The sequence below is a fragment of the Bombina bombina genome, chromosome 1, assembly GCF_027579735.1.
Source record: "Bombina bombina isolate aBomBom1 chromosome 1, aBomBom1.pri, whole genome shotgun sequence".
Lineage (NCBI taxonomy): Eukaryota > Metazoa > Chordata > Amphibia > Anura > Bombinatoridae > Bombina > Bombina bombina.
This window is the reverse complement of record NC_069499.1, coordinates 1,453,063,267-1,453,079,801: the sequence shown is the minus strand read 5'-3', so window position 1 is coordinate 1,453,079,801 and position 16,535 is coordinate 1,453,063,267. Positions and strand designations below refer to the sequence as shown.

Genomic DNA, 16,535 nt, shown 5'->3' with positions numbered 1-16,535 from the left:
CCAATCCCTGTACCTTTTTCAGAATATCAGTCTGTCTCTGATGTTTTTCCTGGAGAGAAGTGGCTTCTTTGCAGCCCTTCTTGACACCAGGTCATCCTCCTAAAGTCTTCGCCTCACTACGTGTGCAGATGCACTCACACCTGCCTGCTGCCATTCCTGATCAAGCTCTGAACTGGTGGTGCCCCGATCCTGCAGCTGAATCAACTTTAGGAGATGGTCCTGGTGCTTGCTGGACTTTCTTGGGTGCCCTGAAGCCTTCTTCACAACAATTGAACCTCTCTCCTTGAAGATCTTGATGATCAAATAAATGGTTGATTTAGGTGCAATCTTAGTAGCAGCAATATCCTTGTCTATGAATCCCTTGTTGTGCAAAGCAATTATAACTGCACGTGTTTCGTTGCAGGAAACCATTATTAACAGAGGAAGAACAATGAGTTCAAGCACCACCTCCTTTAAAGCTGCCAGTCTGTTATTCTAACTCAATCAGCATGACAGAGTGGTCACCAGCCTTGTCCTAATCAACACTGACACTTGTGTTAATGAGAGAATCACTGATATGTCAGCTGGTCCTTTTGTGGCAGGGCTGAAATGCAGTGGAAATGTTTTTTGGGGAGTAAGTTAATTTTCATGGCAAAGAGGGACTTTGCAATTAATTGCAATTGATCTGATCACTACTCAAAACATTCTGGAGTATATGCAAATTTCCATCATAAAAAATGAGGCAGCAGACTTTGTGAAAATTAATATTTGTGTCATTCTCAAAACTTTTGGCCAGGACTGTATAGTCACGTGAGCGCACTGTAAAAGTAATTGCGCCACAGGCTGTCAAAGGGAGCAAAATTAAAGCGCTACGTTAAAAGTAAAGTCCCCTGATCCATTACACTTGACAGTTAAGCCAAATATAAAATCTCAAATACGCATTAAATTTCCCAGAGATACCCGATTGCAAATATAGCCAGCCAGTTTCAGTCTCAAAATGAAGGGTAAAGCATTAACCCCTATCCTGATAAAATTAAGTTCGCATCTTAAGTGTCTGCATGAAATAAACCGCCCAGAAATAAATTCCCAATGTACAGGAATTAACAGAGTCCCATTTAATGATCCACTGAGAATTAACCTCTAGAGTGCTGCCCTCAGAACCTAGAAGGTAAGAGCACTTACCTGTGTATCCAGCTGTAGGGCAGGAAACAGCTTCTTAGGTGTGACTGATTCACCAACATCTGTCAGGGACCTGTTAGAAAAAGAAAAAAACAGTAACCATCCCTGGTTGTCTATCATGGGGTACCATAATGTTAGAAATAAAGCAATGACCACCTTGCCGCCTTCTAACTGCTAAAATGACCATCTTTGATTGGTTAAAGTGCCCCTCCCAAGCTCAGGTGTGCTCATGACAGGGTATTAAAGTTTTTTTTATAAAGCCAGAGAAGTGGATGTGCGCCAATATCCCGTTTTATGTGTGAGAGGAGATTACATAAGCCTGTACACCCTTGAGTGGTTCCCATATTTTTTTATTGAGAGCTTACATTGTTTGGCTGTATTAGGGACCCAGGATGGGAAAGACCTTGACGTGGTACCTGGGCATGTCCTATTTGGCCAGGTGCGGTAACTAACCCTTCCAATTTTGCTTTTAATCTTAGCCGAGAGCTTGTGAGTGCTGGACTTTCTCTGTGTGTTGTATTAATTTTTTCTGTAATTTTCCCTATGGGCCTTGCACCCTGACTTGTCTGGGGTTAACTGCCTGTGACTCTGGGGATAGCACAGCTTCCTGTGAGTGCCATTCCAGCACCCAGGGCTGAGCATGTTGCAGGGTCATTCAAATAACTGATGATGATGATGATAATAATATTATTATTATTATATCATCAATATTTAAACAACTAATATAATAGTAAAAATACATCTACATATTATTCTAAGTATAAATCTTTGCTCTGAATACATCATTCTTTCTAGCATTTATTTACTTTTTAAAATCGATTTAAATTAAAGGGATATTAATTACTAGTCAGTCAGATGCAATTTAAATCATGTTTTTTTTATATAAAAGGTTTCATTTTGAGAATAACAGCCCTGGCATACTCCTGACACGATACCTACGCAGATGTTCCCGTACTGCTCAGTGACACTGGAGAAAATATCGGACTTTCTTCACTACAAGTTCATCTTGAACTCTTACTATCATTCCAATTAGGATTATTATACTTCATTCTGGTCCACATTGTTTAGAAAAAAAATCTTTCCTATGACACTATTCTTCTCACTTTTACATTTCCCTTTGTAACTACAAATTGCCACTTATTTGTTCCTTTTTCTTTGTTACTGAGCCACATGTGAGGTGACAAAAGTACAGCCAACAAATAGTTGTACATGATCTTGTTTACTGAATGACACGTTGATTAAATAGTTTTGAAACTGTCTACAGAGATACTATTTCCTTTAATATACGTATATTATGTATATGTGTAGAATATAGTTGCACAAAGATTATTTTTACACTTACCAAGAGAGGCTGGAGTATATGCTATTGACTCCCTACATGCTGCACATTGATTGCTTGATATGCACAAGAGCTGTACAAGGGGTGTGTGCTGGGACTACAGAACAATGGACATTTTGCTAACAAAATACTTTAAAAGTGACATTATAATTGATAAATTAAGTGTTCTAATTTATTACAGCATGTCATTGTAGCACTACCGACCCTGCAAGTCTACATGCTTAACCCTCACAAAGGAGTTAAAAACATAGTACAAGTAATTCCCAGGACCCACAGAGAACTGCTGGTCCCAAGTGAAAACTGATTTGCTGAGGTTAAACACATAGCTAGTAAAAATGCTGATGTGCTCTTTTATGTTGCTATAATGACAAGCAGGCTGCATGCAGCTCTGAACTCTGCATATCTAGAAGAAAGTGAAGGTGCATAGTGGTTAAGTCACCACACAGCAGCCAGAGGAGGGGCTGATAAACATCTGGCGTAATGTATCTTACGTTGCATTGCTGCTGTGAAGCTGCACTGTTAGGCACAAACATGATCTGCAGTAGGCAAACACATAGTAATTCACGTTTGTCTCATCTTCTAAACAAAACAAATTCTGCAGTTAACTTGTTACATTTTGGTTCTAAAACTTCGCTTTCATTTACCAGGATTCTCAGGACATTGGTTTGCCAGCTGTGTTTAGCTTGCTCCTCCCAGTAGTGCATTACTGCCCTGAAGAGGACTTTACCTATGGGTTTAGCTCCTCTGCAAGGATTAATCACAGAGCATTTTGTTATTTTCCCAATGCTTCAATATAATTAAACAATACAGCATTTTTTTTGCATTTTTATGTCTTTAATTGTTAGCGTGTCCCACTGCACCATTAAATGCATTAAAACTAATTTAGCAGCTTGATTCATCTAAGTTTCACAAATCAGAGATACATAGAAAGTTATATATCACAAGAGCAGGTCTGCTGGCACGGAGGTTACACGCTGTGTTAGACATGTATAGAAAGGGGACCAGGTATAAAACATATATACCCAGCTAATATATACGTCCACAGCATGCCTGGTACACCGCACCCACCCTAGAGTCAAGACATCCTTATACAACTCCTCCATTAGCTGATACTCACATAAGCAGGTCCACTGCCACTCAGCCCGGTGACTGCATCAATCAGATCTTCCTCCACTTCAGTGCAAAAGCCCACACTCGCCATTAGCTGCTCTAATAACTTCCCATCCTCAACCGCTGCATGGGTCCCTGTGGCGTAGACTGTGGCCCCTTCCCTCACAATCACAGGTGTGTTGGTCATGCAGCGGAGCACCTTGGGAGCTGGATGAAACAAGCTAAGTTTCTAAACAGAAGAGAAGAAGGGTTTGTTAATGGTGATGAATAGTGAGCAGAGATGAGTGAAAAATTAAGACCACAAAGAAAGAGGATATCAGAAATAAGACAATAACTACATAAGGGAATATAGAAACTAAAGGGCAAAAAGAAAACAAAAATATATACACACACACACCTCTCGGAGATAATGCGGGTTCGGTTCCAGACCACCACAATGCAATTAATCAATTTCACAATTTTTTTGGTTTCTCATTGCATATAAGTTATGTTTACAATATAGTCTATTAAGTGTGCAATAGCATTATGTCTAAAAAAACAAACAAATCCTCACTTTCATGATTGAGAAAAATAAAGTTTCTAATTTACTTCTATTATCAAATTTGCTTCATTCATCTATTATTCTTTTTTGAAGAGATATCTGGATAGGTAGCGTGCACATGTCTGGAACACTACATAACAGGAAATAGCACTGCTATATAGTGCTTTTGCTATTGTATAACATTTTTGCAAAACTACTGCCATATAGTGCTGTAGACATGAGTTACCTTCCTGATTTTAATAGAAATAAATTGGAAAGTTGTTTAAAATTATACACTGACTTATTTTTTTTGGGGGGGAAGGGGGAGGTTCTCTCTCTTTAAATAAAAAATACTTTATTGCCAAAAAAACATAATCTGAGCCATAATCTTTTTTTCTTGCTGTGTATATATATATATATATATATGTGTATATATATATATATATATATATATGTGTATATATATATATATATATATATATATATATATATATATATATATATATATATATATATATATATATATATATATATATATATATATATATATATATATATATATATATATATATATATATATATATATATATATATACACACACCCACCAATAAGCTTGATCGGCGCAGGAATGCTACAAACCTTTAAAATTGTTAAAAAAAATAAATAAAAAAATAAAAAAACAGCAATATCTGCAAAGCGCAATAAAACAAGGTATGCCTGTAAGCTGCACAGTTCCCAGAGACTGACAGTTTCACCAAGGGGCAATCTTTTGGAATTAATGGATAATAACTAGGTAAGTCAGTGTAGCAAAGCTACTTTAAAGTTATACACAGACTATCCCTAGATTTTATTTCTGGAACTTACAGTATCAGTCTCTGTTCATTACAATGAGAAGGCTTTAGCTACTAGATATTACTAGACAAAGAGCCTGATGATAATGGAGATAATATCTCAAAAGCTTTTATTTAGTTTTTTTAGCTATATATTGTTATGTACCTCCCCATATCCAGAACCCTGCATAGTGAGATTAACAGCTCTCCAGCTACACTTTACCATACGAAAATTCTTTGAAGACCACACAGTACTGAAGAGACCAGAATTACGAGCTTTAGATTATCGGATACTAAATGAGATATGTGGTCTACAGTGAACCTGGCTACTGCTTCTTGCTACTGCCCATTGTCAATCTCTAAGCATTAATGTTGGTGCTGTTAAACCACTTTGTCTTGTGATTGTCCATTTGCACTTATGCTTTCATTAGTTTGATTAGCCAATGCCAAGGGCTGCTCACTGTCTACCACTGAAGATACCTTTTCAATAGAGCTGATGGTGACACCTGCGGCACACGATACAACCATATGGCGGTCCTCTAGCTCAGAGCCAATTTCATCCAGCACAAATGGGATTATGGGGGGTTTCACCGCCAGGAACAGGACGTCACTGTTCTTCACTGTGTCCTTATTACTATTACTGAAGTTTATACCAATTTTCTGGAAACACAGAAAACATGTCTTATTGTTATGAAACATCTATTACATGAAAATCTAGCAACTGCTTAATTTAAGCTTATGGATTTTCACTTCACCTTCAAGCTTCTAATTTTTTAAGGGACACGATACTCAAAAATGTGAAAAGTATATTACAGAGCATCTTATTTTTTTTTTTTTTATGTTCCCACCTTGAATAAATCAATTTTTTCCCGCTGGAGTTGTCCCTGTCGGGCAGTTAGCAGTAGAATACTGGACTACATTATGCACAACCATACACTTCCTGTTAGTTTCCCCTTAAAGGGACAGTCAACACTAAAATTGTTATTGTTTAAATATGCCTTTACTACGCATTCCCCAGCTTTCCACAACAAACATTGTTTTCAATATACTTTATAACATTTAAACCTCTAAATTTCTGCCTGTTTCTAAGCCCTACAGACAGCCTCTTATCACATGCTTTTGTATTTGCTTTTCACAACAGGGGATTCCTTATTCATGTGGGCCATATAGATAAAATTGTGATCATGCCCATGGGTTGTGGTAGACACTGCACTAATTGGTTAAAATGCAAGTCAATAGATAATAATTAAAAAGTTATGTGATCGGGGGCTGTCAGAAGATGCTTAGATACAAGGTAATCACATAGGTAAATAGTATATTTATATAACTGTGTTGGTTATGCAAAACTGGGGAATGGGTAATAAAGGGATTATCTATCTTTTAAAACAATAACAATTCTGGTGTAGACTGTCCCTTTAAACACCTTTTTATTCTTAACGCTTTTTATATGCAGATGTTTAACAGCTGCTCTTTCATATGCATGACAGAAAATAACTGAGTAATATTTCCCTTTAACCCTTCAATGACCATTTGCGTCCAATATCCCATTACACACCGTTTCAGATCATTTTGTTACTATACCTCATTTTTAGCCGAATGCATTTAGAACATAAGTTGTGAGTTATTCTTTCCAATTAAAAGCCTCCTAAAAATCAAATGTCCTCTAAATCTGCACGCTTAGCCCCAAGTTAGGCGATCTTGCCTCACTAGTATAACCTCCTTGGCAATCCTGTTGACTCTGCATCAGTGTTCCTTTTTTTTAATTGCATTGAAAAAAAAAAAAAAAAGTATTTTTTGGAATGTGATAGTTTTAGTTTTTTTAATTTTGTTTTATAAATGGATATTACTGTGCAAAACATAATTCAATTGTTCTTTATTTTTCAGCAGGGATGTGTGAGTTGTCCATATCAGCCAGTGAGCTTTAAAGGGATATGAAACCCAACATTTTTCTCTCATGTTTCAAATAAACCATGTAATTTTAAACAGCTTTCCAATTTACTTCTATTATATAATTTGCTTCTTTCTCTTCTCTCCTTTGTTGAAATCGATACCTAGGTAGACTCAGAAGCTGGGCGCTAGCTGCCCATATAGGCCTCGTCATTGGCTTACTGATGTGTTCAGCTAGCTTCCAGTAGGACATTGCTGCTCCTTTAATAAAAGGATATCATGAGAATGAAGCAAAATTTATGTTAAAAGTAAACTGGAAAGCTGGAAAATACATAAATTTTAAATTAGTGGGAGGTAAAAGGTGAGTTTAAAATCCTCTGCTATGCACAAAATAGAGAAAATAACTCATTGTGTAGTTCATTAACAAATCTAGACAGGCCAGAAGGCTTGTTTTTCCCACAGAAAAGCTCTGGAATACATTGTTTCCAATGCAGCAAAGGATTCCAGAGGTTTTCTGTGGGAAAAACAAGCCTTCTGGCCTGTCTAGATTTGTTAATGAACTACACAATGAGTTATTTTCTCTATATTTTGTGCGTAGTGGAAGACTTTAAAAACTCACGTTTTACCTCCCCCTAATTTTAAATGTTGTATTTTGCCCAAAATCAACTTCACCCAGCAGTGATTCAAACCTTCTCCCAGCTGATGAGTATCAATAACTACGAAACAGTCTGTCCAGGGATGGTTATGAATCACTGCACTAACCCTAGCTAAGCTTATAAGCTGTGTAAACAGCGATGCTTTGGCGTTAAGGGAATCTGCTGAAAAGCAGACTTGAAGTTAAAAGGGGCGTCATTGTGAACCTAATTTGCATATCTTACCCAGAATCCTTTGCTGCATTGGAAACAATGTATTCCAGATGTTTTCTGTGGGAAAACACAAGCCTTCTGGCCTGTCTAGATTTGTTAATGAACTACACAATTAGATCTGTATGTATGTGATTAGATAGATAGATATATATCTATCTATATATATCTATATATATATCTATGTATATCTATATCTATCTATATCTATCTATATCTATCTATATATCTATCTATATCTCCCAGCTTGGTATTACACATCTCCATAATCCATCAATATCAGTTCTGTATCTCTCACCCGGAGTCCAGCTACTGTCTGCAGCTCTGTTTCTGGAGAACTTGCGGTAATCTTGTGCGCTGCTAACACTCCTGAAATATAAAAAAAATGCATATACCAATAAAAAATATACATAAAGGTCCTGGTGTAGTATTGTGGCTTAGTTCATGGGCCACATACCAGTGACACTGTAAAAGGGCATCCAGTTACATACCTGCTGCCGTGAAGCCCCTCACCAGGGCGTAGGTCAGTTGTCCAGCACCTATAAACCCAACACTCATGATGGCGTTTGTGTGGATAAGACTGTACAGGAAATTAGGGAAAGCTTTGGCACCTAGGGAAACAGACAAGGACATATCTAAGCAATGTGTTTATATTACGGAATACCTATGAAAAGAAGGAAAAACTACAGGAATGTTCAATGTACAAAGGCAACAAGTTATACACAGTACAAAGGCAGCAAGCGTGTGAGTATGCATGACATTTTATGTGCCAATCCAAAAACATTCATATTTTTTTCTGCTCACTAGGAATCATGAGACACACTACCTGTTGTTACTCAAGTGGTTTATAATTACGTGGCAATACTAATGTAAATGTTCAAGCAGACACTAAACTGGAAAAATAAATTAACCTGATCTATTAATCCATAAATTGATGCTCTATCCTATGGTCATTTTAATAATCTGACCCCATGCATCCTGTTCTAACGCTGTGCTCCCAGCCGCCCAGCACCAGACACTTTCCTGCAGTTGGGCAGTACAGCTATTGTCTGGCTACACCGCCCACTACAACTGCCTCTTTTATAGGCTTTCATTCAATGAATCTTCCATTTATAGAACGTCTACAAGAGTAAAACCAATTTACAGTATTGATGGGATTTCATTACACAGATTAAAGTCCTGTCACCAATAAGCAAGCGCTACCCAAAACCTGAACCAAAGATGGGCCAGCTCCTAAGTTTACTTTCCTGCTTTTCAAATAAAGATACCAAGAGAATGAAGAAAAAATGAAAACATGTTTCATATCCCTTTAAAATAAGCGCGTCTTGCAAAAAGGTGTTTCCTGCATTTTATGTATGTGAAGAAGATGCATACAGTACAATACTTCTCACAAAATAAAATGTAATTGAAAAAATGTGGATAAAACTAATAAATTAGATATTGAAATGAAAAATCTAGAGTAGAAAAAAAATGGATTGTGAACAATAGTTCTGCAAAAATAATTTTAAAATGTTATTCATGGTTGTAGCTGAAAGTTATCTGATATCTGGAAAATTCTCTAAACATTTTCCCCCTGCAGATCTTGCAAACTGAAAGGTAGTGAGATTGTCAAAATACACAAAGCGCTGTATTACAGACAGATAGCTCAGCATGCTAAGGCACTATAGCTGAGCTCTGTAGCAACCCAAGGGTTGTAGGTTCGATCCCCGGCGAGGTCCACTCAGCCTTTCATCCTTCCGAGGTCGATAAAATGAGCAGTGCCTTGAGACCCTTACGGGTGATTAGCCGCACTTTACAAGTACCCCATACATACATACATACCCTAATACAAAAACAGATACACAAAAAGAGATAACTGTAAGATACTATACGCTGAAAGCAGAGTAATCTGACTTGTATTGGCTGCAGTATTTAGGTGAATCCCCCAAACTTTGGTCTCCTCATCAAGCTCTAATAGTTTCTATGAGAACCCCCCCTATTTATTATTAAAGAATTCCCTGAGGGCACCCCCTGCAAGCGTCAGTGTCATCTTCTCGGGCAATTGTTTGATAATAAAGCCCTAAGACACCTGCTACACTTTGCATGAGGTACCTGTATTTCAATTTTTTTCCCCTCTTTCAAATTTTACACATGTTGAAATCACATTTTTGCCTGTTTCAAGGGCATTTTTTCAGCTGCTTGTGGGGCTTTTAAATCCACAGAAAAACAAATATATTTATTTGTAGGATTAAGTTCCAACAATGGGCTTGATTCCATTGATGTGGTAAAGTTTGGAAATTGGTGATTAAAACTTTATCTCCATTAAAGTCTATGGAGATTTTTTATGTTTTCAAACTTTACCTCCTCAATAGAAAACTAGGCCAAAGAAGGAAGTCAAATATTTCTGGGAATTTGTCTATGTATTTAACCTTGGGTTAAACTGATAACTTGGGAGCTGAAGAAAACTGCTGGTTCAAGCAGACATGGCTGGTTAGCCAAATAAGCAGATGCAATAACATGGCCCGTCAATCACCAGCCGTGCATGCTCAGGACCAGCAGTTCTCTGCTGCTCCTGAATGGTACTTCCATAGTTGCCAGCAGTCCCTGATTTCCAGGGACAGTCCCTGGATTTTGTAGTATGTCCCTGGAAATGCTACCTCTTTTGCCCAACATTTGGTGTGTATGTATGTATGTATGTATGTGTGTGTATATTTTCACCTTTAATGTGACCTATAAACTGTACAACTCAATTGAAAAACAAACTGAAATCTTTTAGGTTAAGGGAAGTAAAAATAAAAAAATAAAATAATATGGTTGCATAAGTGTGCACACCCTTAAACTAATACTTTGTTGAAGCACCTTTTAATTTTATTACAGCACTCAGTCTTATAGGTCACATTATAAGTGGAAAAAGTTCTGAAATTATTTATTATTTTTGTCTCATTTTTTTACATCACAGAAACCTGACATTTTAACAGGGGTGTGTAGACTTTTTATATCCACTGTATATATGTACAGTATATGTGTGTATAATATATATATATATATATATATATATATATCATACAACATACATATATACAGTACATATAGATAGTCAGTTAGATAGATGTAGTGTATTATTTAAATATAATTAATTCTTAATGGAATATTGTTATAATAATTAAATGGGTTCACATGAACGTGTTATGCATGGTTAATTTTTTGGAGGTGCATCACACACAAAAACACCATCTTATACACATCAAACTGCAGCACACACAAACCAGCACAATATCTCACACCCCAAATCACTGCCACATGTACACTCCTACACAAACCATAACACACATTAAATCATTGTCTCTCACACATGCCCCCTAACAAGTACATGAAATCAGCCACACGAGAATCCACAACCACACATGCCACAAATGGAAACCATTGCCACAAACATACTTCACGCAAGAAATCATTGGAACACACATATTCCATGCCACACAAGATATTACTGCTACACACATTCCACACACAGCAAATCACTGACACACATTAACAATCCACAAGGCACATGGAAGATAACTACCACAAACCACGAGACACAAGAAAACCCTGCCACGCAAGGAAAACACACACACTATGCCACATGGGAAATAACTTACACTGACAGGCACATATGATCACTATTAAAAGGGACACTGAACCCAAATTTTTTATTTTGTGATTCAGATAGAGCATGCAATTTTAAGCAACTTTCTAATTTACTCCTATTATCATAATTATTCTTCGTTCTCTTGCTATCTTTATTTGAAAAAGAAGGCATCTAAGCTTTTTTTGGTTCAGTACTGTGGACAGCACTTTTTTATTGGTGGATGAATTTATCCACAAATCAGCAAGAACAACCCAGGTTGTTAAACAAAAATGCTCCGGCATCTATACTTACATTCTCGCATTTCAAATAAAGATACCAAGAGAATGAAGAAAATTTGATAATAGGAGTAAATTTGAAATTTGCTTAAAAATTTCATGCTCTATCTGAATCACGAAAGAAAAAAATTTGGGTTCAGCGTCCCTTTAAACATAATAACAAGCACATGAAAACGTTTTATCCACAACACACACAAAATAAGTTACACATTCCAATAAATACACATTAAAACATTAGCTATCATATTTTACACCATTTCATTGTCACTTATCTTATAATGCACACCAAATCACTATCACACACACACCATATAATAGACATCCAATAAACATGAGTACAAATCCCCTAATAATGGCCACATTAAATCAGAGTTTAATTGAATTTCTAATATATATATATATATATATATATATATATATATATATATATATATATATATATATATATATATATATATATGCACTGCTTCACTAGTGATACACTAGGTGAAACATATCACTGCCAGTCTCATCATGCCACATAGACATACTACAAGTACAATACCACCCACCCCCTGTCACTTCACTCAGTGCCAATACTAAAATATATATATATATATATATATATATATATATATATATATATATATATTCACTGCTGCACTGGTTCATACACTAGGAGGTGAAGCCTATCACTGCCACTCTCATCATGTCACAGACATATTACAAATACAACAAAACAACCTAATGTCTCTTTACTCAATGCTAATACTATATAAATATGCTTCACTAGCTCATACAATATGTGAAACCTATTATTGCTACTCTCATCATGTCATATAGAAATATAAATTCACTGCTGCACTAGCTCATACAATTGCTGCCACTCTCATCATGTCACAGACATACTAGAAGTACAACAAAACCACCCACTGTCATTTCACTCAATGCATGCAATGTGTTCGCCACACGTCACTGCCACATACACGCATCCCAGGCCTCCCTAAGTAATATTGTGGATTCTCTGAGCTGTCAGATTCATGTAACATAATATTCTCTCATTCACACGCAATGTAACTTTTGATACTTCACTAAAAATCTACCTCCAGTTCTCTCGGGTGACAAACACCACCAGTTTCGACACAACACCGGTATTTTGTGAAGATCTGTAGTGTAGAACTAGAACCGCGTGCCTGGCTCCGCCCACAGCAGTAATTGGTGAAGCTTCACGGAGCATAATTAAACCACGCCCCTATCTTAAATACAATACCCAAATGACACTCCCATATGCACAGGTCCATTCCCCGAACGTTGTTATTTGATATGCCGCGTGGCTCAACGGCAAACTAACTGTCCTCCTTTGAACTTTGCAGGTGCGTCGCCATTTTTAATGTGGGCAGACGTGCTGGAGCTTCGTAAGTCATGACGTCCATGCAGCAACCTGAAATAAAACTTTATTTTATATAAAATGTGTACAAGTACTTATGTTGAATTGGGTAATCTCTTATTTAACCGTATTTTAATCTCTATGGGAGAAACAAGCCTTTTAAATTTCCAGCCACTGTTGATGTTTTCTATACAAAGTTAATACAATGTTGCTTCTTCAAGAAACTGCACAGAGAGCTTCTAAAATGTAAACAGCACTGTCCTTAGGGCACATATTGACATACTGAATTCAATCTCTTTTCTATTAACCCTTGCAATGCCATCAGTTATAAACTATTAACCCCATTACTGTAGGCAGTAAAGGGTTAATTTTACAGTGCATAATACTAGTTGCTGTAGGCAATAAAGTGTTAATTTTACAGGGCATAAATACTAGTTACTGTAGGCAATAAAGGGTTAATTTTACAGTGCATTATAGTAGTTACTATAGGCAATAAAGGGTTAATTTAACAGGGCATAATACTAGTTACTCTAGGCAATAAAGTGTTAATTTTACAGGGCATACATACTAGTTACTGTAGGCAATAAAGGGTTAATTTGACAGTGCAAAATACTAGTTACTGTAGGCAATAAAGGGTTAATTTTACAGGGCATAAATACTAGTTACTGTACGCAATAAAGGGTTAATTTTACAGTGCATTATAGTAGTTACTATAGGCAATAAAGGGTTAATTTTACAGTGCATTATAGTAGTTACTATAGGCAATAAAGGGTTAATTTTACAGTGCATTATAGTAGTTACTATAGGCAATAAAGGGTTAATTTTACAGTGCATTATAGTAGTTACTATAGGCAATAAAGTGTTAATTTTACAGGGCATACATACTAGTTACTGTAGGCAATAAAGGGTTAATTTGACAGTGCAAAATACTAGTTACTGTAGGCAATAAAGGGTTAATTTTACAGGGCATAAATACTAGTTACTGTACGCAATAAAGGGTTAATTTTACAGTGCATTATAGTAGTTACTATAGGCAGTAAAGGGTTAATTTAACAGGGCATAATACTAGTTACTGTAGGCAATAAAGGGCTAATTTTACAGGGCATGATACTAGTTACTAGGCAATAAAGTGTTAATTTGACAGTGCATAATACTAGTAAAAACTGAAGGCATGAAATGGTTAGCTTCACAGTTTTCCATGCAGTCTGATTACCCGTAACATTGTGTTATACGCTAAAATACTAAATCGGCAGATGCTCCTAATAAAATACGCTAAAATAAGAGATTACAGTTGAATTGTTTAAATAACTAATACTATGAAGTAAAATTTTTAATTTTTACTCATTAAAAAACATATTTCATAGCCGAAGTGTAGGATTGTACTATGATCCGTTGCATATTTACATATGTTTAAATTATGCACAGCTACTATTACTTTAGTAATCTTAGTGATCTGGTCAATAATTAAACTTACAGGAGCATTGACTGATAAAACAATGTAGAAATACAGGTATACCTCACTTTACAGCGCTTCACTTTACAGCGCTTCACTAATACAGCGCTTTGTGGAGCTGAAGTTCAACCTCCAAGGATTTTGAAATAGTGCTGTAATTATCGTGAGATTGTGAGAAAAATGACTGGCACCATTTTCTTATGCGCAGTTCACTCTGTTTACAGCAATACAGTGCAAACTGTGTCTCAGTGTTATAGTCTGGCAAATTTTACTACAGTAATTGTCACTATTTTACAGGTACAGAATTTATTGAATACTGTGCTGTGCGAATGTTAAACTAAACTTAGTCCTATTGCACCCCTAATATATGCTAGTTCAAACATGTTTTCACGTTTTTAAACACACTGGCAAGTAAAAAGAAAGCTAAAACTGCCTTGTTTCACTTTAAGGCGCTTTTCACTTTACAGCGGGGCTCCGGTCCCTAACCCGCTGTATGAGCGGGGTATACCTGTACAGCAAGAATGATAAGACAAGTCTTATTACCTTTCAGATATATTCGTTTCCAAAAGATTCACGTGACGTATGTAGATTGTAGCAGTTTATGAGAATACAAAATAAAGGCACAATAAAGTCAACATTTAATTTTATATCTGTAAAATATATAAGCAAAGTCGTCATACAAAATAAATATTTCTAAAAGAGTAGTTAAAACTATAATTAGTAAGATGTGAAATGTTTTGCAGCCCAGGGAAAATCCTGTGAATTATTGTTTATATCTTATCTCCTTTGCTGCAGCTGGTTTGGAATATATATATTTGTTTTTAAACCTGTCCCCAGGCCTCCCTAACAGACCAGATTTTCAGGATTACTTTACCTTTGGAGAGAGAGAGCAGGGACAAGTTTGAAAACTAATCGTAATAGATCACTGGTTTTCAAAAATGTCCTCAGGCCTCTCCAACAGTTTGCTTTTTCTGGATAACCTTGGATGAGAGCAGGTAAAATAACCAGGTTTCCTAATGAGCTGATTATTACACCTGTGCTCTAGCTCAGATATCCACAAAATGTGGCCTGTTAGGGGGAGGTCTGAGTACAGGTTTGACAACCAGTGTTGTAGATTAACCTTTGTACTAATCAAGCAATCACTGTGTATGGTGAGGGAGTTCTGAATCCAGTTAATTACATAAAAAGCTAGCAAAATAAATAATGTAAGAACATTCCATTTATTTTTGCTGCACATAAACATTTTATAGAGAATTACTTTCTGAGTTTAATGTTATAGTCAACTTCGTATATATAAATGTATCATTAAAGGAACATGAAACCCACAATTTTTCTTTCATGATACAGATAGAGCATAGATTTGTATACACTTTCCAATTTACTTCTATTATCAATTTTGCTTCATGCTCTTAGTATCATATGTTAAACAAACAGCAATGCACTACTGGGAGCTAGCTGAACACATTGATAAGCCAGTGACACAAGTCTTATGTGCAGCCACCAATCAGCAGCTAGCTCCCATATTCCGAGCCTACCTAGGTTTGATTTTGAACACCAGATACCAAGAGAACTAAACACATTAGATAATAGAAGTCAATTGAAAGTTTAAAATTGTATGCTCTCCCTGAGTCACAAAATAAAACAATTGGGTTCTATATTACTATATCTCACAATTGTCCTACCATTCAAGGAATGGTTTCAGTTTACTGAGCCTTATTTTCTATGACATTCCCAAGACCCTTTTTGAGTGGTGGCGTGGTGTGGTCGTATGAACAATAGAGCAGAATCAGTATACATTATGCATGTGCAGTAGAAGTGTCACCCTCAAAAGAAAGGTGTTCTATGTTGTCGCACCTGTTGCTGGCTTCTGATATGGCTGCTCACTATCTTCTTGCTTTCAATCTCCTCACCATGGCAGTCATTCAGTGTGCAGCTGTACTTATTGTGCTCTGTGTGCAAGGTTGTGTCAGAGTTTTTTTCCCTGCCTTGTTTGCCATGTGCTGCTGGCAGCCATTTTACTCACCTCTCTTGCTGACTCTGGGGCATACTGTGTGATGCTGCTCATTTCCTGCACTTCCTTTTATGGCCAGACTGGTGTACATCATCCATGTGAGACAGGATGC

At 36.5% G+C, this 16,535-nt stretch overlaps 1 protein-coding gene across 1 annotated transcript in view; it reads right to left on the bottom strand.

The window, feature by feature from the left end:
• Window positions 1–12,819, bottom strand: part of PYCR1 (pyrroline-5-carboxylate reductase 1) — a 64,191-nt gene extending 51,372 nt beyond the window's left edge. Inside the window, exons 1-5 of the mRNA XM_053705759.1 lie at window positions 12,676–12,819; window positions 8,200–8,319; window positions 8,007–8,077; window positions 5,439–5,618; window positions 3,615–3,836 (exon numbers count right to left, since the gene is read on the bottom strand). Of these exons, the coding sequence (XP_053561734.1) occupies window positions 3,615–3,836; window positions 5,439–5,618; window positions 8,007–8,077; window positions 8,200–8,266 (540 nt within the window). The 5' untranslated portion in view covers window positions 8,267–8,319; window positions 12,676–12,819. The remainder of the gene's footprint in view (window positions 1–3,614; window positions 3,837–5,438; window positions 5,619–8,006; window positions 8,078–8,199; window positions 8,320–12,675) is intronic.
• Between the last annotated feature and the right edge of the window lie 3,716 nt (window positions 12,820–16,535).